The 22439-nt window shown below is 32.8% G+C and overlaps 1 protein-coding gene across 2 annotated transcripts in view; it reads left to right on the top strand.

The window, feature by feature from the left end:
- Nucleotides 1-6991: 6991 nt before the first annotated feature.
- LOC148621809 (vacuolar protein sorting-associated protein 33B-like) overlaps nt 6992-22439 on the top strand; it is a 28491-nt gene continuing 13043 nt past the window's right edge. Inside the window, exons 1-12 of one of the 2 annotated variants that reach the window (XM_088576548.1) lie at nt 6992-7121; nt 13166-13246; nt 14052-14116; nt 15491-15608; nt 16518-16658; nt 17036-17140; nt 17517-17613; nt 18038-18115; nt 19026-19099; nt 20046-20132; nt 20550-20643; nt 21084-21158. In XM_088576548.1, coding sequence (XP_088432674.1) covers nt 7038-7121; nt 13166-13246; nt 14052-14116; nt 15491-15608; nt 16518-16658; nt 17036-17140; nt 17517-17613; nt 18038-18115; nt 19026-19099; nt 20046-20132; nt 20550-20643; nt 21084-21158 — 1099 coding nt within the window. In that variant the 5' untranslated portion in view covers nt 6992-7037. Of the gene's footprint in view, nt 7122-11364; nt 11665-13165; nt 13247-14051; nt 14117-15490; nt 15609-16517; nt 16659-17035; nt 17141-17516; nt 17614-18037; nt 18116-19025; nt 19100-20045; nt 20133-20549; nt 20644-21083; nt 21159-22439 lie in introns of those variants that run through there. The other variant, XM_088576547.1, reaches the window with a different exon arrangement.

Here is a 22439-nt window from a genome sequence, read left to right as displayed (position 1 = left end):
CATGTTGCAGATGGATACACTGTAACTATTATTGTGTAAACTTGTTTAAAACTACAAATTTCAAGTACAAGGCAAGAAAATGAATAGAACATGTTTTAAATACGTTCTAAAAGACAATGGGACTCTACAATTAACATCTTGACATATATGTAAATTCTGCAACTTTCCCAAGGAGACTTGGCATGCGCCACAGAACTCGAAAATGGCTAAAGTCTAAGTGAGAATATTCTTAAATGTTTGTGACACCAAAACAATGCTGATATTTTGGCTGGATTAACTATTGAATTCACAAACATACTCAGGCTTTGTGGCACTCAGGTAGGTTTATTGGTAAAGTAGGTATCCTGTATTCTCTTAGAAGCACGCGTCGAGTTGTTAGTACGTTCCTTGTCCAGGGTCATACGAACGAGAAAAACCATGATGAATTGATAAAATATGACAAAATGGTGAAATTTATCACGACAGATTTACGACGGAATTCCTATTTCATGAAGCCTTATATAAGAACGAATCCCAATCTAACATGATGCTACATGTACCGCCGAAGTCGTATATCAACTCACGCTGCACTAGTCAGGTACTAGAAACACCATATCTTATTATTTACCGCATAATACATGTACAATTTATCTAAAACAAATTCGACCACAAGTATATGGACACCTTTTATCTTAAGGAGTGTATAATGTATGTCATCAACAACAATACCGATGATGGTTTGTTGATGTAACACTTATTTTCATGTAGTCCAAGAAAGCACAGTCTGCAATTAATAAAACTTGTTCAAAAGGCATGAACCGGAATCATTTCATGGTAAAATGTGCAAAGACATTAAGCAACAAATATTTCCAAAAAGATATTATACATATTAACATTTAGAAAACTAAGTTCACACCCAATAAACAACTTCATATTTTCAATTAATTATAATAAACTATAAAATAGTGAATGTATTCACTATATATGAAGTTATTTTCGGATGTTAACATTATTTCCTTGCCAAAATTATGACCGGAAAGTGACCAAAAAGTTCAAAATCGACAGAAAATCAGTCTGAGAATTTTTGAAAATTTCAAGGAAATTCTTTATCATTTTTATGCAAGAATTATCAGAAATCTTTGTTTTCCAATTTACTATGGATTCAAGTCTCCGAATTAATAATTAAATCTTTAACAGCTTCTGATTAATTTTCGGTTGCATTTAGGCCAATGAGACCCTTTATCCGCTCCTCCTTTCATTCAAATTCATAAATAGGTCATTATAGGTAACATCAATTAATTTATTAGCTTCCAAATACTGTCTTCAACAGGTTTTTGTTTTGCTTTAGAAAAACTTAGAATGATAAAGCACAGCTAAAATACAAGACAATTGCCACTATTTTGGTGTTAAATTACTGTGGAGAAAATTGGATATGCAGGTTCCTTTTCTTACAGTATATTTTTAGGTATCTTTATTTAATAATTATGGTACGACAATGAAAAACAGAAAACAATAAGTAACAAACTTCAGTAAACTGATTTTTACAATTTCTTCAGTTTATAATTCAGAGGAGGAACTAGGTACTTCTTGTATTGTGATTACTATTATTATTATTATTATTATTATTATTTTTTTTTTTTGGGGGGGGTACTTTTTTTCAATAAAATACAAGCGATTAATCGTCGACAATTTAAAAAAATTGACAGTGTATCTTTTTAATAACAGTGTATATATCGCTTTTGCAAATTGCCACATCATTAATTATAATAGTAAGACTATCAAAAGAAGGGTAACTGCAGTATTTTAATTTATTGGTTGAACTCTAATGTCCCAAATGTGCCCCAAAGGCAAAATTTGGTTTGAATTGAAAATGACATCATAATGCAACATTATATTTACTGACTATTAGAACTGTTAAGGTTGTTGGAACAAAACTGTATTGGAGAAGCCAGCAAAACCTTGGTATCAAGTTTCACTTTCTATGTATGGCTTGATCTGAAACATTGTGTATGCACGAGCTATACTCTAAAAAAAGTACAAATGAACAAATCAGTTTTCTTGGTGCAAATGAAAACACCGTAACGATCCCTGAGTTCATGATAGCAGCCACAAAACTTCTGTAGTGATGACTTCAATCCGAATAATTCTGAATGAAAAGTCATCACGTTTTTCGTAAAGTTTGGTCAATAGTTTTCCTTTACAATCGATCTCTAAGTGTAGGTCAAGTGATGGTTAAAATTCTAAGCCGGAAGACAGGGCTTCATTGTACCCTTCCTATCTGTAAACACATGATTCCATTCCAAGATGTAATGGTGTTGTCTTTATCAGAGGGTGAAATAGCTGTAGCTTATTTAAAGTTGCTTTTTTTCTTATTGGAGGTTAGGCTACCAGTGTGCCCTAGTCGGTATTTTAAAATCTCTAAATGAGTCAAAATAGTGTTTACCTACTGATAGTATAATAAAGGGTTACTTCTTTCTAATGTTAAAGAGTTTTAGTTGCTTTTTGATGTCAATGTTCCTTCATGTACCCAACTGGGTGAAAGATGATGTGTTGCCATACGAAGAATACGGAATAGGCACATCAATTTAAAACACCATTGCTGACTTAATTTAAAAGCACGGAACAACAGTATTCTATACTCTTAAACCAAACAGAACAAAGAAATTAGATACAGAAATAACAAAAAACAAGTACTTTAAAATGAAAAAAAGGCGACGCATCTTAATTCTCGTGTAATTTGTCCCATTACTCCTGTAAAATTTGTCGAATCAAAATTGTTAGTGGAATATGATTATTTACACATGGTGCCTAACAATCTTGCAAATTCTAAACAAAATCTGTTGGGCGGTGTCCAAGGAGTTGCGTCCACAGTATCAACAATGTCCCATAACTCCTGTAAAATTCGTCGGATCATAATGGCGGCACCAAATGATCACCTACATATGCAATCGAACTCCTCAGATTTTCTAGTTACACACACAAAAAAACCTCAGCGGCACTAGGCGGAATAATCTTCCGGAATTTTACCGATTCGATTCTAAAGTTATAGTTTTAATGGTTGAAATTTTGACTATTACTTTTTTTTAGCCCCTGCCCAAAATTCTTGGCAGATTCATTGTTCTTTATTTCTAGTGATCTATAACCGGATTTTTTAGCGCCACCTGGTGGATAGAACTACTTTGCAACGTGTATAACTATAATTCAGGCATATTTTTCAAGCTGAAATTCTCCTTTCTGCTTCAGTATAGCAGAAATGGTCGAGTAGTTCCGATTTCAACACATGGTGACTAACAACCCTACAAAAATTGAACAAAATCCGTTAGGCGATTTTTAAGGAGCTGCGTCCACTATAAAGTATGATGGACGGACGCTCGGGTGCACAGACACCAGTAATTCTATGTCCCTTCCGCGTTGCGGCTACAGGAACTTGAGGTCATGAGCTAGATCCAATAAATGACCAAATTTTGTACTAAAATGTTGACGATAAGTTCTGCATATTCGTTGAATCTAGGCGTTCTTCGGCACTCATGATCATATTTGGGTAATTCACTCCTTCCAATTGAATATCCTATTCAATGCTGTGACTTTTCACCAAGGCACACCAGGGACTTTCACTCCCCAAACGCACCAATCGCCCAAACTGAACAAAGCACACAATTTCAATGCATTTTTTTATGAATGGGAGGCATAACTACGAGAATCTGTATAAAAGGAAACCAGATTATAACATGCTTAATGAATGAATATTATAAATTGCCATATTCAATACAATGTTTGGCAGATCACGATAGTTATTGTTTTGTTTTGTTTTGTTATGTGAGTATTATAAAATGCCATATTCAATACATGATCAGATTTTGATAGTTTTTTAATTAGGGGGAGGCGTACGTACGCCCATTACGCCCTCACCTCTGTTTTTTATATACTTTTTATGATTCATTTTTACAACAGATGTGTTTTAGTTCCATGGTCGTATGGGTGATACAAATAGCTGTATCCCCGTGCAGGTCCGGGCGTAAAAAAAATAGGCCTGCAGCAGCGCTAAGCTTGTCGTAAAAGGCGAATATAGTGCTCAGAACCGTAGCCGGGGCCCTCTACTCACACAGCAACTGGGTTGTGTGCCACAGATGGTGGAATGGGGTACCCATGAAATGTTATATGCTGGGGTTGTCAGGCTATAATACGGAAATCTGACCGAAATTCATAGTGGTGCAACGTGTTGGGAAAGATGCCACGTTCCTCGCACGTGAAAGAACCCTGCTGTGGTATTCGATAGGAGTAGGAACATTTGAGCTCCGCCACAGGAGACAAAATATCCCGACCCTACCCATCCCTCCCTTTTTCTAGGGGCAATCAAAATTTGTCGACCCTATCATCCTTGTGTCTCATCCCATTTTTCATTTCACCATCATCATTTCATGTTCATTTTATCATCCATTTTATGTTCATCGCCTGAATATAGCTGAAATATTGCTGCTCGGGCGTTAAACACCAGTAATCAATCAATCAAATACATGTATCATGATATACATTATTTAGCGGTTTTTAATAACATTTAAAAGACCTCTTTTAAATATAAAACTAATTAAATGGTGTCATTTAATAATAAAGAATAAGAAACACCCCCAATCTATTTAAAATTAGATCTCGCATTTGCTTTCCGTTAATTAATATGTTGCTCACACGCTTTTTGGTACGTAGTTGGTAATTTCGAGTTCTCTGTTGTGTGTGACCATTTTCCCTGTCTATTCTTTATCCTTGGGATGAATTTTTTTTATTATTATTGATCGAATCTTGTTTCCCTTACTAATGCATTTAAAGTGTTACACACAAGTCTGATCAAGCAGTTAATAAGGTGGCATGAACTGCATATTGGATTAAGGTTTAACCTATCTCATATCTTTTTATCATGGTTTTATTTTAAAAAATCACTCAATTGTAATTAGTTTTGAGCATGGACTTTCGTAATATTCGAAGTTTTAGAACACTTCCTGTTAAACTAAATCTGAACCAATTCATGATCAAGACCCTCATTAATACATGGAAAGTACTCTAGCAATGTTAGAGGTTTCTGATAAGCTATTATAACTTATGGGTATGGAGGAACGGAATTCCAACCTGTTACATTGTAGTAGTACATGAACAGGTCATTCCTGTTAATGTGTTCGCTGTAAATCTTAGATGCTGAATATCATACCTGGGACATATAATACATTGTGTACAAATTCGTAATACAATGTATATGCCCCTGATCATATATGGAACACAGGGGCTTGTCCCCACTATCAAATATGCAGGTCCACTAGTAAATAACACAGGGACTTGTCCCCGCTATTAAATATGCAGCCCACTAGTATTTAACCCTTAGGTGATACAAATGGAGCTGCATTTTTGATAATGGGAGCAAACCCAGGTTATATACTAGTGGACTGCATATTTGATAGTGGAAGCAAGCCCCTATGTATGGAGTTTGCTTTTTTCTCTTTTATGCTTTTATATTCGTGTATGTACTGTTTTAGAATTATATAGCATCTATTGTGTGGTTTTTAGCTGCTTAGTCTTACTTAATGTTGCTTCAACTTGCTTATTGACTATAGTTTATTATCATGCCAAGACAAACCGCTTCAAAATCCAACTGTAGACCCTGCTGAGATAATAGATACATTAATTACCACTTCTGCACTATCACGTTACCAAAGATAATTAGTGCCTGTAGGGGGGGGGGGGGGCAGACCAAACATTTTTGGGGTATTTCTTGGCATGGAGAAATGTTCGAGAGACTGAATACTTGTAGTAATAATAAGAAGACGAAACCAACAAAAAAAGAATATGTTTTCCCATTTCGTTTTAGAACATTATAATAACATAAAAACTTCCAACAACATTTGCAATTTGTTTGTAGTGATAAATAGATAAATAAAACCTCGACGGAATACCCTTCTATATATAGTATGAATACCCGTAAAGTACGATGGATCAGTATGTCAATAAATAAGGGTGGTGGTCACTTGAGACGATTTTGCTATGCATCCCTAGGGCCAAGGAGGTCTGCCCAGCGCTTGTTCTATTCCCTATTTGTAGGTTTTTTTTTTTTAAATAAAATCAAGTCTTAACGATTTTTTTCCCTATTTTTTACGATTTTTAGGCTAATTTTATGAATAATTTTCATTGTCCGACGACGACCATGTTAAACCGTGGCTTTTGTGTAAATTTAAATAAGGTCGTTGGAAAGGCCTTGTAATTGGCTATTTTTATGTGCAGTGAAACCTGTCTAAACCGAACCCTGAATAATCCGAAAGCCTGTCTTAACCAGATACTTTTTGAAGTCCCTTTGTGTCAACTTTGATGTATTTTAACCTGAGTAAACTGAACTCCTTTCTAAACCGAACAACGGTAAAGTCCGAAAGGGATCTGGTTTAGGCAGGTTTCGTTGTATATGTGTATTTGTATATTCACAACTGTAATATAGCCAGATATTAACATTTCTTAATTATCATTTTTCATTATCTTATTTAATCATAGCAGTGGTAAATATACAACAATCTAAAACCGTCGTTTAAAGTTACCACTCCCACCCCCGAAAAAAGAAAAGAAAAAAGAGTAAATACAAAATGAAGAAAACGTCTCTTATGTGCGAATTTCTAAAGTCTATACCATGCCAAGACAAACCGCTTCAAAATCCAACTTCGGACCCTGCTGAGATAATAGATACATTAATGACCACATCTGTACTATCACGTTACCAAAGATAATTAGTGCCTGTAAGAGGCAGACCCAAAATGTTTGGGGGTATTTCTTGGCATGGTATACATGCCTATATGTATTAATATTTGTTTGCCTTGTGTCTATTTATTTTATGTATAAGTTGTTAAAAATCCCACAAGGGCTTATGTCTACTGTTAATAAGAAACACGACTATAAATAAAAATTACTTATCGGTACTTACTTATCGTCATAAGGAACGAAATACAAAAGTGGCGACTGTGCTATTTTGTAGCAATTAAATGTCCATATCCATCCCCTTCCCGAACCACACTCACTTTCAGTTTTTCACGAAAATGTCAGCACCAGCTGCTAGTTTTCCAAATGTTCTGCGCATCCGTGATTTTGTTAGAAATGATTTGGAAGCCTTACTGGATTCTGTAATTATTTACATTTTTTAGCTGTTAACTTTTTAACTTTGCTCCATCAATATCATTTTCATTTAAATCATTATCATACATCTGAACTATATCATGCTATTTTTATATTAACAGAAGAAAAGTTCAGTAAAGTAGGTAGGTTAAGGTGAGCTATCTTTGTCAATTCATCAAAAGAAAAAAACCTTCATTCATGATGTACATTTACCTCAGATTCACTCTTGATATTGTGTAAAGCAGGTTATTTCATGTAGCTCTATTCATAGCCATGATCCTAACCATTAGTCACTTTTCATATGCAAAATTATACAGTGCTACTCACGAAATAATTGTAATTTTTTATGGACTTTTTCCATGATTTAAAAACATGTTAGCCATCTTCGTGGTCTTTATAAATTCAAGCAAAATTCTAGATTTTTATTGAAAAAAAAAATTATTTGAATTTTTATCTATCTTTACAACAATCAAAATTGTCTTTGTTCAAGGGATATAAAATTTATAGCAAACTACAATGGCCCATTAATTTGCCTCGTTTGTACTCTCTTGTTTTTTTTACATGTATGCTCTTGCGTGATATCTGAATATTATGACTTAATTTTGGCCATGTACAGTGATAGGGATTACCATGAGCCATGTACCATAGTCGCATTTCCTCATAAAATGGCACATTGAGTGACTAATGTGCTGTGTCATGTGTCCGCTACTTTGGACAGTTAAAAAGGCATGAACTTGTCTTTTAACAAGGTTTTTAATAGCCGCTGGCGGGTGTTTTGATCGCCATGTTTTTTAGGGGATTTGAGGACCTGGGAATGAAACTTTACTTTGTCATCTAGTTGATATTACATATTCTTGATCGTTTACGTGTTTGAAAGGACAATAAACATTTTTTAAAGAATATATTTTGATTATATCAGGAAAGTGTGGACTGACCGTCCCATTTTAAATTGAAAATGCCACCAAAGATTTTTTTTAAGCTAGACCTGAAACAATATAAATTATCTTTTTCAAAGCTGAAAGAAAATATTAATGATGGTAACCAAAATCAAACTACAATTGTTGTAGAAGCTAACTTGGCCGCTGGACACGATTATGAACCCCCCTATTGGAAATACTGATGATGGTGAAGTCATGTTATCTGGTCCTAAAGCCCACCAAAAAAATTTCCAAAATCTGATTGTAGCTAAACAAAGAAAGAAGCTCTTACTTATCATTTGTGATAAACTACTTAGGGTCAAACTAATCAGGGATCTATGGACTATGATAAAGCACTAGACAATACATTAGTATAAAAACTCAAACAACAGAAAAGAAAAGTGATCTGATGTGGCAATTTATTGACATGTCAACTCTTAAATGAACATTTGATCTGCAGTGTAAATTAAAGTTTGTTTTTGCTGCATTTGGTCTTCAATATCGACACCTAGCTGGCCATAGCTGCTATTCTAAATCTTGTCCCATGTCTTTTTTTAGAATGGCCCATTGAAATTGGAAATGTCCCATTGAAATGAAGGGTAAGGGGGGTCATAGTCCTGTTGGCAAAATTTTAATCCCACTCACTGCATGTACATTATCAGGGTTCGACATTAATGGTTGCCCGATTGCGCGGGGCAAGTAAATCGCCGGTCTGGACAAGTAAAAACAACATCAAAGTTGACCGACTGGGCAAGTGAAAAAAATATGTGCCCAAATTACATTATTTCTGATCATCGCAGCTCTAAAACATCGAAAATTACTTCTGTATAGTTCGCCGTTCTTCCCGACCTTGCTGACCTAGATTATCATTAGATAGTTTTCTGATTTTCCCTTTGCCAAAAATAGATCGTATGATATTAATGTCGACCAATCGGATGCGTCCAATTGTACATCTATTTTCGTTATCCAATTGAACATCGCGATTTATTTATGGAATTTCTTACTTTGGAAAACTGTAAGAAATCTGTATCGAAAACTTCGAAAATATGAGAGAAAAAGAGAAATAAAATTCTATTGAAGATAGTTATTGTTGTCTATTTGTTAAACTAAAGTTGTGAAATAAAAACTCCTCACATGAATACTTGTAATTTCTTTGCTTCTTGTTTTACCCCTTATTCCCGCAAAAAATATGACGGCTTTTCGATTTATTTGGCTTGCAATTAATCAGTTCTCCCCAAGTGTCGAGGGAGTAAGCATGGCCAAGCAGGGGACACTTGACTGTTTTGGGGTAACTGGGGTTATATGTCATGTTGTATTTGGTGCAATTCTGACAGGACAACATGAGCTGACCTTTGCCATCACTTTGTGTATCCTTTGTCTGACTGGTACATTTTCTATTTGCCTTACAGAATTCTCTGAAAATAGTATACTCAACAATGTTGATTGATCATGGTGTCTAACTCTATGTATCACTGTAATCGAATCTTAGAATGGTCAATTTATGTTAAACCACTGTCATCTGCATTATAGTTGAACAGTTTCTTGCCATCCACGTCTTATTAAACAAGGGTTTCTGGTTTAAACACTATATAGTGACACAAAGTTCCGGGCAAGTATTTCAATATTTCGGGCAAGTGAATCACATCATATATGTCACTTGCCCAACTGGACAAGTGAATATAAAAGTTAACGTCGAACCCTGATTATGTACATGTATGCCTTATTTAGATTTTTGGAATCCCCAAACCATTTGTTTACTGATTCTGTACTAAAAAAGTGACATGACCATTAGAAAAGTGTAAACAAAAGTCATCCATTTTTTTCATCAATTCTTGCATTCACAAGTGTTTAGACTCTTCCAGATGGGATAATCATTGTTAATTTTACTCCCATGCTAATTGAAATGACCTTGTCTGTCTGTTACATTTTTTGTAACAGATTTCTCAGCTTCTATTGAAGGGGATGCTTAGATATTTGGTGTATTGCTTTCTCACAATAACTTGTACTGTGTCTTTCTTTTATAGGTTTGTCACTTGTCTTCTTCCTGTTTACCCACTGACTTCGTATTTTTTTCAAGTGCTGTATAATGGACATTTTTGTAATAGATTTCTCAGCTTCTAAGGGAGGGAATGCTAATATATTTGGTATATTGCTTCTGCATGATTTGTACTGTGTATCCCTTTCCCAGCTTTGACTGAAATGGTTGGGTGGGGGTATTCTTAGCATAATGTGTTATGCACCATCAAGTTGGATTTAATAATATTCATTTAAAAGTTAAATCTGTTTCTGAATGTAGCATACGGTTGAATAGAGCTATGGAACTTGTATATAGCCACATGCAGATGGCCACGATGGTGTTTACCTTTGACCAAATGATGTGAATTTTGATTGGCTCAGTAATATTGTTTACATCTGATTGACACTTCCCATGAAAATTTATTTGAGCAGATGGCTAATAAAATGAATTGTGAGTTAGGGTCACCTAATCTATTTACCTCTGATTTGCTTCAGTCATAAATTGGTTATGGTCAGTTGACTCTTATTCAACAAGTAATAGTTTTCCTTTCCTCATTTGTTTACCCAGGACTTGACTTTTATGAGCAACTTGGCGGGTGTTTCTAGAAAAGGAGACGACACTTACCCTGCTGGTGCACCTGGTCCATGCTCCCAGTTTGTAGGGGAATCTGAGTTGCTCTTTGTTGTATATGTCTGTTTTCCATGTCTGGCCTTTGTCCCTGGATCACATTCTTTTGATTACTGCTATGACCTTGGTTCCCTTGATTACTCTTTCTCACCTGGTGTAAACACAATTGCTTGATTAGATTGGATACTTGACATGTAGACAAAGATACTATCTACCTACCTTACCTGTCATAATGTATATCTGAACTAAATCATACTTATTTTTATTACCAGAAGAAAAGTTGAGTGGTAAATTTAGGCAGAAAAACACTTTGAATGCACAGGTACTTGGGGTCGGGAATTTTTTTTTGGTTAAAAAGAAAAAAAAATTACTAAGTCATATGTTAATTACCTGCAAATATTTCATTTATACTATCCATAGTATATTTACCATTTTATTTACTGTGAAAGTACTTTAATTCATGGATACCAATTTTCATGGATAAGGGAAGAAACACAAATTCATTGATTCTTGAATTCATGGTTTTGAGGTTTTCAGTATACACATCAACGGAAATCTTTTTTCGTTGGGAACCAAATTACATGGTTCAGCCTCCCCACAAAAACCACGAAAAATTGGTACCCAACAAACAATAATACTTTTACAGTATGTTCTGCCATTTCGGATAAGTCATTTATTTTACAGAATGAAAAATCATACCTTCTACAACCTCATTGCACAAGATCTGCAATCCAATTGAAAATTGAAGCAGATTTTGCTTGGTGTAATTTCAACATATTAGGCACAATATATTAGACTGAATTTGAACAAGAATTAATGGTCACCTCTAACGCAGCTGAGGTAGGGAATACCACCCTCCCCCCACGCACTGAGACCGGAAGACATGTTAATGAACAACTGCAAGAATGGACGTATAGATCCTGTGATGATCTGGACATTGAAGATGAGTGTCATTTCATTTTGAAGTGCCCTGCATATAAAGATCTCAGAGTACAGCATTTTGGTGACATTCTTGTTAATGATGAGATTTGTCTATAAACTATCCTCGAAAACTTAAGAAAATACATACATGTACTTGAAACAACGAAGCCTTCTGATGTATAATCATGAATAGACATACAAGTTCTTTAGTCTTTGCTACCTATATTTTCTATACACTTCTTGAAACATTCACATTTCCCATTATAGCGTTTAGCATCTGCTTAGGTATCATACATGCAGGAAACCTAAACGTCTCAAGGAGTGTATTTGTATGAAATTAGGTAAATCTGTTTTTCCCTAATATATTAGGTTAAAATGTGAAAATATGTCAATTTTGGACCCTCATGTGGTTAAATTTTACATTTCAAATTTAAAAGTGGCTTATAAGTTCAATTGGCTGGGTGTAAAAATGATGTAAGTATTAATTTTTGTTTTTTAGCACATGTGTATAGTACACGTCACTATGATAAATGATTTACTTGCATACTAAATTATTTTATATACGAGTCTGTATGTACATATATCAATATGATTTAGTATTAAATATCTTATGCAGTTTTAAAAATACATTTAACAATACAAATAACAGACTTAAAGCCTGGTAAGAAATTTCTCAACAATTTAATTTTATGGAAACATTTTTTACCAGTCCTCTAAAATGATCTGCTACCAGAATCAGGAAGTTGTGCATAGCAAAAAATTGCAGAATAAAGTCTCTTCTCAAATTTTGGATTCAATGAAATTCTATGACATTGATGGAGTAAAAGTGGTTAGACAAGGACTTTGAGTAGCAGAAATAGCCTTTTATTGGCCAGCATTTTTTGAAATAGATCATTTGTTTCTCTGTGTACAACGCTGAAATTTGATTTACACAGAAGAAAAAGATTCAAGAATTAAATTCAATCGCCAAAAATGGGAGGTTAACACCTTTGTAAAAATATCTCATACTAAAGAGCTAAACTATTGAAGCCATTAAGAACATTCTAATGGTAATTCAATGGTTTATTTGGGTTGCATTTCAATGTGTTCATCTTTAACTGGATGTGCAAATTCAAAACGCTATTTAAAAAAACTAAAAAGGAATAATTGCTGTTGCAGGCAATTTTCAAGAATATTGAATTTTCTCATGCAGTATGTTACATGTACAATTTTTCTTTAGATTTATCAGATACCACATATATGTTAGATTAGGAACTGCGATGGTATGTAGATGTTGTATGGTGTGATGGTAATATAATGAAGTGTACATAGGATGATGCATAACTGTGATGGTTAGAAGTGATTGTTGACTGCCAATAACAATGCAGAAATGTGTTGACTACTATGTGGAAAAGTTTTTTCTTTGGTTGTTTTCTTTTGTCCTGTATTTTTTTTGTATATTGTTATTTAATTTGATGGTGCCTTTCACTGTTGTTTGATTTGATAATTAAATCTTTTGACAAATCATTTTTACTATACAGAAAATAATTCCCTGTATGTTTTTACTAAGCACTTCATTTTTTTTTTGCAGTTTAAAGGAAAGAAAGACCTGGTTTTGGATACAGAGTTAATGAAACCTTTGGACAGAGTTGCTGGTGCCTCGATGCTGAAGGTATATTCTAATTAAAATAATATCATTTGTTTTTAATGTACTTTCATAGGGAATAAGTTTTATATTGATACATTTTTTGGTCTGAAGACGGTTTAGAAAGGTCTTGTAATATATTTGTGCCTCTCAGTTAGACAAGTTATACACAATAATACACTATTTAAGTGAACATCACTTCTAGTAGCATTCAATTAGATCAGTCAGATTATCACTTATTCCATTGAAATGACATGTTATCAACTCCAGGGCAATATCTTCCCTCTCAAGGGCTTTACTGACAATTCCACACAATTGTTCAAAACGTTATCCTGTTTATTGGCAATGTTATGGTCAATTTGACTCAATGTTTTCAGTTGATATTGCCAATTACGGCAGTAGCATGGTATTCAAAAATACTAGGAATGGAAAAACAATCAATTGTCCAAAGACAGTCATCTACTATCTTAATGTAGAGCTACATGTATATTGCTATTAACACAGAGAACAGTCAAATGCAGCATAAAAATAAAAAGAATCAACAGAACAGACCACACACTTTATCTGCAAGTCTTAGGATTTTTCTTTTTATAAATGAAAGATTTGGTATATAATTCATTACTGGTATAAAAATATGTGATAAACTGATTAATACATGACCTTTTTAATATTGCCCTTGTTATCGGCCCGAGATCTTGATATCAGCCTCAAGGACTTTAGCCCTAAGGACGATATCAATCAAGGGTTGATAACAAGGGGAATATTGAAAGGCCATGTTTTAATCATTAAGTATTTTATAATGTACCAGGGTTGTTCTGTTCATATTTTGTAGAAAAGGAATGTTGATAAGATATTCAAACTTGACCTAAAACAGAAATCTATTCATGGATGTGAACAGTAAGTTGTCATAAGACCAATCAAAATATACCCCCACTATAATGAGTGGGGTCTAAATTGTGATCACTTGTCTGTCTGTTAGTCTGTTCATCCATTACACTGTGTCTCCCCTTTCCAGATGCCTTGCTTATCTACTTCCTGTTTACTGTGCGATTTAATTTGACAGAAGTGGTTAAGTAAGATGTTCTTAGCATGAGGTAGTATGCAACATTTTGCTATTTTGGGTTTTAGTAATACTTTGAAAATTTGGTAATCCCTAGTAGGTGTATTTTGTGTTACTTGATAATTTCATTAAGATTTCAGAGAAAAAAATCAGTGACACCTTATATCTATTGATATGTTTTAAATAAGTGATATTGTTGGCCTATTTCAAAATGACCTCATCCTCTTTTATTGGAAAAATATGCATCATTTTCTTGAATTGAAAAAGTAGGAACAATCCTACAGAACTTATAACCTGTAATTAAGTTGATTAATTTTATAGAGAATTTCAAGACAAAGATAAATCATAAATAATTAATCAGTGTAATTCTGAACGGACACACCATATTCTACCTTGTACTGCAATGGGAAATACATAGCAGTATCATATGTGGGATTATTTTTTTAGCCATTTTTTGGACCAATTGGGAAACTTTCATTAGGGGAAACAGCCTTATTTCAGAGATAATTTAAAGAGGTAGACCTGGGGTAAGGGACATAACTCTTAAAATCAGAAATATGGTTGTATCATATTCAGTTTTACCCTCGGCTGTCAAACTTTCATTTGAAACAGAATGAATCAGTCCAAGTTACTTTGATGCTTACATAAAATTGATGTAAAATGTTGAATACAAACATTCAAATGATTTGTAATAACTGTGTCCCTTACCCTAGGTCTACCTCCTCAAAGCAAACAAAATCACTGTAGATACATACCATAATAAATCTAATAAGCTTTACATGTATGTTTGAAAAATCTAAAACTCAAGTACAATAACAGATTAAAACAGGGTAGAAAGTCATTTTATTTAATTTTGAAATAGAAGAATAAAAATTTAAGTTGGTAATTAAATTAGGTGCCCTGAAGACCACACATTGTGTTTGTTTTGTCTTATAAGGATAATATGAAGTTGTAATAGATTGATTACATGACTGGTCCTCTTTTGTTTTGAAAAAAGATATAAAGATATTTTTGTATACTTTATTTGTTTTCATATCTCGTCTTTGTAAAACATGATTTTTTCCGGAAAGTACACATAAAAATTATGTCCCAAAAACTAAAACTTCAAATACTGACACTTATGATAGTATATAATAGTCTGACTTGTGAAAGCATGTAAGTTTAAATGGTATAATTCATCATGAAGTTTTGTTTTATTTGCCCATCTCCAGGAGAGTATATATGGTACGACCAGAGATGCACACAATGAAGGTGATAGCTGATCACATTAATTCTGATAGGAACAGTAATATCCACAGACAGTACAGAATAATTATGGTCCCTAGAAAGGTATCTGTGGTTGTGTTTAAATGTAACATTTAAAAAAAAATTTGTTAAACACCCGAAAAGCATATGTTTTTCACATGTTTAGGACTACGGATAAAATTCACGAAAAATAAATAAATGAAAGGCATATGGAAATTAAATTTTTTTTTCAGAGGATTTCACATGACTATAGAGTATATTTTTTTATCTTTTTATTTGTTTTTATATGCACAAGCCATATATTATCATATTGGTCCTAAACATATGCTATTTTAAATTGCAATTTTGCCTGTGTACATGCTTAATTATGAAAGCCAGCAATGTTAGAATGTCTATTACTAAGTCATAAATAGTTCATAATTTTTGTATAGAAACTGTTAAATAATTTCTAGTTATAGCATTTTTGGGTGGTGTATTAAGATCTGCAAGCAGTTTTCCCCAGTATCAAATTTTTGGAAACTTTTACACTGTTCACAAGGGAAGTGTAATCTGGACTAATCAAGTCTTGGTTTTAAAGATTTCTGCAGTAAAATTGATATTTTAACATGGTCTATGTTTATAATAAAGTTTTACTGTCTTAGGTGGGGAAGTAATCTAAACCAATCCTTCCTGGAGAAGAATAAATTTAAAAATATCAATTAAAAAATGGGTTATAATGTTCAGTTTTGTAAAAATGATGATTATTTTGACCAATAAAATTAAAATGGATAGAAGATTTTACTTTGAATTTGAAACATCTGATAGTGTTGAAATGAGTACATTTACAGCACACCTGGTGATAAATGATAAGAGGAAAAAATGAGCATAATAAAACTTGAATTTATATTGTATTTTTAAAACACAATGAAACTTGACTTCAAAATGCAAACTAAAAACATCTACTTGGCAAATTGTTTAGAAAAAAATCTTACTTTGGATACATTTGTATTACAGCTACATGTATGTGAGATGATACTGGAACATGAGGGTGTGATGGGTTACGTTACAATACATGAGTTACAGATGGATTTAGTTCCGTTGGATAGAGATATCCTGTCATTAGAGTTACCTCTGTTCTTTAGATCTTTTTATCTAGTATGTTATCTAGTGTTTCTGTCTATATGGTACATGTATATAAAATACATGTAGTTCTGACTGCATGATTTTTTTAAAAATTCTGAACACATGTGCATTTATAATTCTGAATTTTCCATTTCAAACAAATTGTAATGGTAAAGAAAATTTGACAAGGGATCATTTTCTTCTAAATCTGATTACAGTATGTTCACAGTTGGGTCATAATTAGAAAATTTATCTTTGAGAATGCAAGAAAACAGAAATAAAAATAATGATTAAAATTGAAAGAGCAGAGGGAAGAGAAATATACCAAATAAAATGAGCAAATCCAATGTAATACTGGGTATATGTTTCATATTCTGTGTTGGGGACACAGTTCTTTATTTCTGTTTCAGGACAATGATCATACATGGATACACACTGTTGCCAAATCTTTGATTGGTATACAGCAAACTTCAGGAATTATACCTAATACCTACTGTATTGGTAAAGGTTCAAAGGTTAGTTTAATAAGTTCTAAGATTAATAAAATACCACAAGCCTGAATTTCAGTTCAATGAGATATGGATTTACTTTTCTTCTGTACTTTCAAACCCTTGACTTTTTGGTGATTGTTCAGTGATAAATTGATTTGGCTAAAGACTTAATTCTTTTTTTGTTAATCCCTAAAACTTCTACTGAATCCTAAATACATTAGCTTTGTTTTGCAGAGCTTGCCCACAGAGCCACATAATTTGGATTTTTTTTCTCTTTTTCTGTTCAACATGTCATAAGGACAAATAAATGTAAATATCTGTCTTGGCCAGTTTAGTTTAGTCAAAACTTGCCTTCTTTACCAGTTGGAAAATTTTCTTATTTCTACCATGCGTGTTACAGATGGTATATGATCTAATGAAGACCATTCTTGGAGAGAAGTTGTCAGGACCAGACTACTCCAAGTGTGATATTGGCAACCTTATTCTTATTGACAGAGGTATATAATTATCAGGGACTCAGCTTTTATCGTAGATTTAAACTGAACTTTTTGCATAATGTGACATGTGGAAATTAAGAGATATAGCATATAAATTATGTTACTTGATAATTTCATTAAGAAATAAAAGTTAAGTAAATAACTCCCAAAATTTTAGAGAAGATCTGAAATTTGAACTTGTAGAATTACTCCCTAAAAGTTACTAGAGTTATATCTATTGTTGTTGATGTAATTGAATTGTTTAATGTTAATTGATGTAACCTCCAAATTTCTGGATTCTGTTGATAAATCTTATGTGTGTCTGTGATAAGATTTTTACATAAAAGATCAGTTGAAAATTTTGCTTTAAATGTTTAAAGTTCTATCATGTAACACTTAAATGTATAATTTATTTCTCAGAACTATACAGAATTTTTTTTTTCAGATGTTGACTTTGTGACCCCACTATGCTCCCAGTTGACATATGAAGGTCTCCTGGATGATACATTTGGAATTTCCTGTGGTTTGTAATTTTGTAGTGACATGTCAGTAATATATTTTTGCCCTCTATTAAACTGATTCTAGTAACCAAATATCTAATGTTGGATAAAATCCCTTTATAAGATAGTTTGTGATCTAAAGCTATTCTGGAAAAAGAAAATGTTAAGACATATATATGTTTATAAGGTTGTCATTTTTGGTGTCATACAATTAAAAACTTTGTTTGATTTTAAGTACCAGTCCATATAAAATTCAGACACTACAAATAGTAGAGACAATTATTGGTGCAGATAACGCATTGAGCAAACAATCCTTTTTTCAATAAACAAATGCCTTATTTTTTATAAAGGAGAAAACCCTGCATTTATCTCCCACTAAAACCAACCTACTCAAAAATGACAATACTTTTAATTTCATGTACCATCTATATAACTTTCATGTCAAATTGCAACAACCAAAAGACAAACTTTGACTAGTAATGTGGTCAGTAACTGTCTGTAAATAAGAAATAAAAGTGAATTTTGTAGAATTTTGACATACACCAATCACCTCCTGTCTGATATTTATAAAAAAAACTGCCACTTAAGGAGGTAGACCTAGGTTAAGACACAACTCTTACAAATCATTGGAATGTTTGTATTCAGCATTTTACATCAATCTCTTGTAAGCATCAAAGTAACTGGGACTGATTTCATTATGTTTCAAAGGAAAGCTTGAAAGGCTTTAGTGAAATTGAACATGATACACACATTCTGTCTCCTTATTTATTTCTTGTCTGTACAATGTTTGTCCTGGAACCATAAAGCTGCCTTATGATGTATAAATCTTAGTTTCAGTTGATAACCTGTAACTTTAATAAGTATTTATTCAGAAAAAAAAACAATGTAAAAAAATTGTTTTCCTTAATATATTTATGTAATTGTTGTTATAAGGTTATGTTGAATTTGGTCATGAAGTAACTGGTAAAGATCAACCTACAAAATTATTACTAACCAGTGAGGACCAGGTTTGTATGGAATAACTTAATATGATATTTTACATATAGTCATTTATTTATATTTATCATCGTCAGATAAGTTTTCTGTAGTTTCGATAGTGATGTAGGAATATTGGAAAATTGTTTATGAGACAATATAAATTTAGCACAAAAACTGGATTATAAAAATTCACATAGAAGATACCATCTTATGTTCAACAAAAAAAGGACTTAATTAAACAAAGAATTCTTACAGCATCTAAAGCACAAACTATCAAAACTGTACAAGAAAATTAAACAAGGTTCTAATGACAAAGAAGGCACAGTACAGTCACTAAATAGGTTTCTGACTTAGGGCTGGTTCATTAAGACACATCAGGTATGGGGAGAGGGGTGCACTTTTATTGCCAGGAGACTCACCTATGGAAGCAATACAAAACGAACGAAGTCTATATATTTCATTAAATATGTCAGGACATGTGACAACCTCCCATGTATACATTAAAAAAATGCTTCTCCCTTAGGTTTTAATGGAACAGGCCTTAGGACAGGTCTTTGCTCTTGTTGAAAAATGCATTATGTTGATTAAACTGTATATTGATATAATGTTTTGGTATGATCATTCTATGCACAGTTATGCCCCTTGGACTTAAAGTAAAGGTATAAAATTATCCAAACTGCTTTATTCATTTCTGAATATAATCATTTTTTATTTGGTTTATAAGATTTTTAGATAAAGATCATCGTGACATTTTTTTCTGTCGTTCATCGTAAAGTATTCTGATTTTTTACCCAACATGGATCTATTTAACAGCAGGTTTTGATACTCTTAGAATGCCTACTTACATATAACACAGTGAAAAATAAATATTCTTCTCCAGAGAAACTAAGACAACAAATTATATAATTATGTTGTGCAAAAACAACTGCAGCATCAAACAAAAGCCATTATAATATTTTTTCATATTTTTTTTAGATTTTTGATGAAGTGAGAAATAGACACTTTTCCAATGTATTTGAATATCTAAGTTTTAAAGCCAAAAATCTACAGTCAGATTTTGATGTGAGTAGGAGATAACAAATGACAGTTTTGTTCAAGTATACTAGCTTACATACAGTTTTAGAAGAAAAATGTCCTGCATTGTGGATTTCTTTCCAATTTTATTGACCTCTTATTCATTGCTGAGTTGGGTATGTTGAACTTTTAGAAAAAAAACTTACTTGTGGAGGATTAGAAGGAGACATGTTACTTTAAAAAATAATATGATCAAAGGGAATGCCCATTTCTTACAAGTTTGTCAGAGAGTTTTAACTATCTAGTTTTCAATATTAGCTTCTATCTGTAATAAATATATAAAAAATTGCTTAGGAATTTAAAATACTGTCACCAGTTTCTTTTATCTAAATCAACAGGAACTTTTGGTATGCAGTTTAGCAGAAACATATTGTCATAAATTTGATATCTATCTGTACTCTGTAGCAAAGACACAACCTAGAGTCAGTTGGGGATATGAAAGATTTTGTTGCCACCAAACTGAGAGGGCTAAAGGCTCAGAAAGCTGCTCTATCTTATCGTAAGTGGGTCAACCATTGGTGTATATATAATATTTGGATTTGGTCTTTCAGTGTAATATTGTGCCTTTTGTGGCAGTCCTATCTGTATTGACATGTATTTAAACATTTCAGCAATGAAGAATAATATCCTCATAATTATTTTTATTTATTTTTGTTTCTACATTCCCACTTTCTTAATTTCAAATATTCTTCAAAAGTCTATTTGTCTCATCTGATCATAAGAAAAAAAGTTTGCAATTTTTTTTTACTTTGAAACTTATAACCAAGAAGATAGGACAGCCTTAATATTTGACTTAAATTTAAGAGTTAAGTCAATTTTAACATTATTCTGTGTGTTCATTGAAAGATTGAATTAACTGAAACAGCAGCCTAGCTATTCTTAGTTGGGTAGTGGTCTTTTCACATTATTGAGTAAGTTTATGATTTTGTTTTTGTCTAGATATTGGTGCATGTGAGGTTATCCTTGGGAAGAAGACTAAGGGAGATTTTGAGGAGTACTTACAGACAGAACACAGTAAGATATGTTTGAATTTAACCTTGATCACCCAGACTCTTTAATTTAAGTTTATAACCTTAGGTATTTCCAGAGAACTTTTTTTATGAAAGTACCAGTAGAACTAGATTATCAGGTGGAGGAAGTAAGAAATTTTATACTGAATTCAACTGTCATTTAAATCACTAAACTAGGTGTTACTGTATCAAATCAGAACAATGATGCCACCAATGATAACAATATATTATAGGTATTGAAACCAATCTGGTTTGAATTTAATTCTTCTTTTGTATGTATTTGAAATATTAATTGCCTAAGGATCAAATCAGTCAAATGAAGATGTCTTTGACTTAGGCCACACAAAATTAATCAGTAGATTTTCATCCTTTCCTGTCCCTAAAAATTGTCAAAAATAAAAAAAAAAAAAATTGGGTTGGAATTCCAAAATCAGGTTTTTTTTTCACATCAGTTTCCAGTACTGAGGTACCATAACACACAAATCTTTCATTCCTTGGTGACTAAAATGATGTTTCTACTCTGAAACTGATGTGGCTTTGGATTTAGTACATATCTACACTTCAGGTAGCTAAAATTAGGCTAACAAATATCTGGTAAGGAATAAAAAATAAACAAAAAATCCTCATACCCTCCCCATATTTTTTGTGAAGTTTGGATGAAAATCCATTGAAGTTTACTTGGCCTTATATATGCCTGTTATTTAACCCATGTTCTCCATTCAAAATTCTGTCAAATTGTCTTTCATTGGACTGATTTAAAAAATTTTGGTGCAAACTTTTCTAATGGAAGGTTGCATGTTTCTTCCCCATTTTTGTCCCCCGAGACTTTCTAGGGGACATGGAAATGCTGGTTGTCCATCCGCATTTTCCACACTATTTTTTGTTATGCTTTTTAATACCAAATAACTTTGTTTTTAGTATGTGGCCATATTATGAAGAGTTACAGATTAAGTTTGACTTTGGTATGGTTGAATGATTTTTACGGAAGTTACAGCCCTTGGACTTTGAAAATTTCAGTGAATTCACTTTCTTGTAATGCTTTTACCAATTTATTTTATATTTTGTTTGTAGTGTTACTATGAGAAGTTACAGATTAAGTTCAACTTTGGTTATGGTTGATTGATTTTTATGGAAGTTATTGCCCTTGGACTATGAAAATTTCAGTGAATTTAAAGTTTTCGGCACTTTTTTCTTTGTGGGGGACATTGGAATGCTGTTCTTGTATTCATTTCTGGAGTTAAGATTTTTTTTAACACTGCAAAGAGGTCTAGGGGTCATTACGTAC

This window comes from Perna viridis, chromosome 3, assembly GCF_037379345.1.
Source record: "Perna viridis isolate PV_CMFRI_1.1 ecotype Kerala chromosome 3, ASM3737934v1, whole genome shotgun sequence".
Lineage (NCBI taxonomy): Eukaryota > Metazoa > Mollusca > Bivalvia > Mytilida > Mytilidae > Perna > Perna viridis.
Note: the sequence above shows the minus strand (reverse complement) of the source record. Positions and strands in the feature narration are given on the sequence as shown.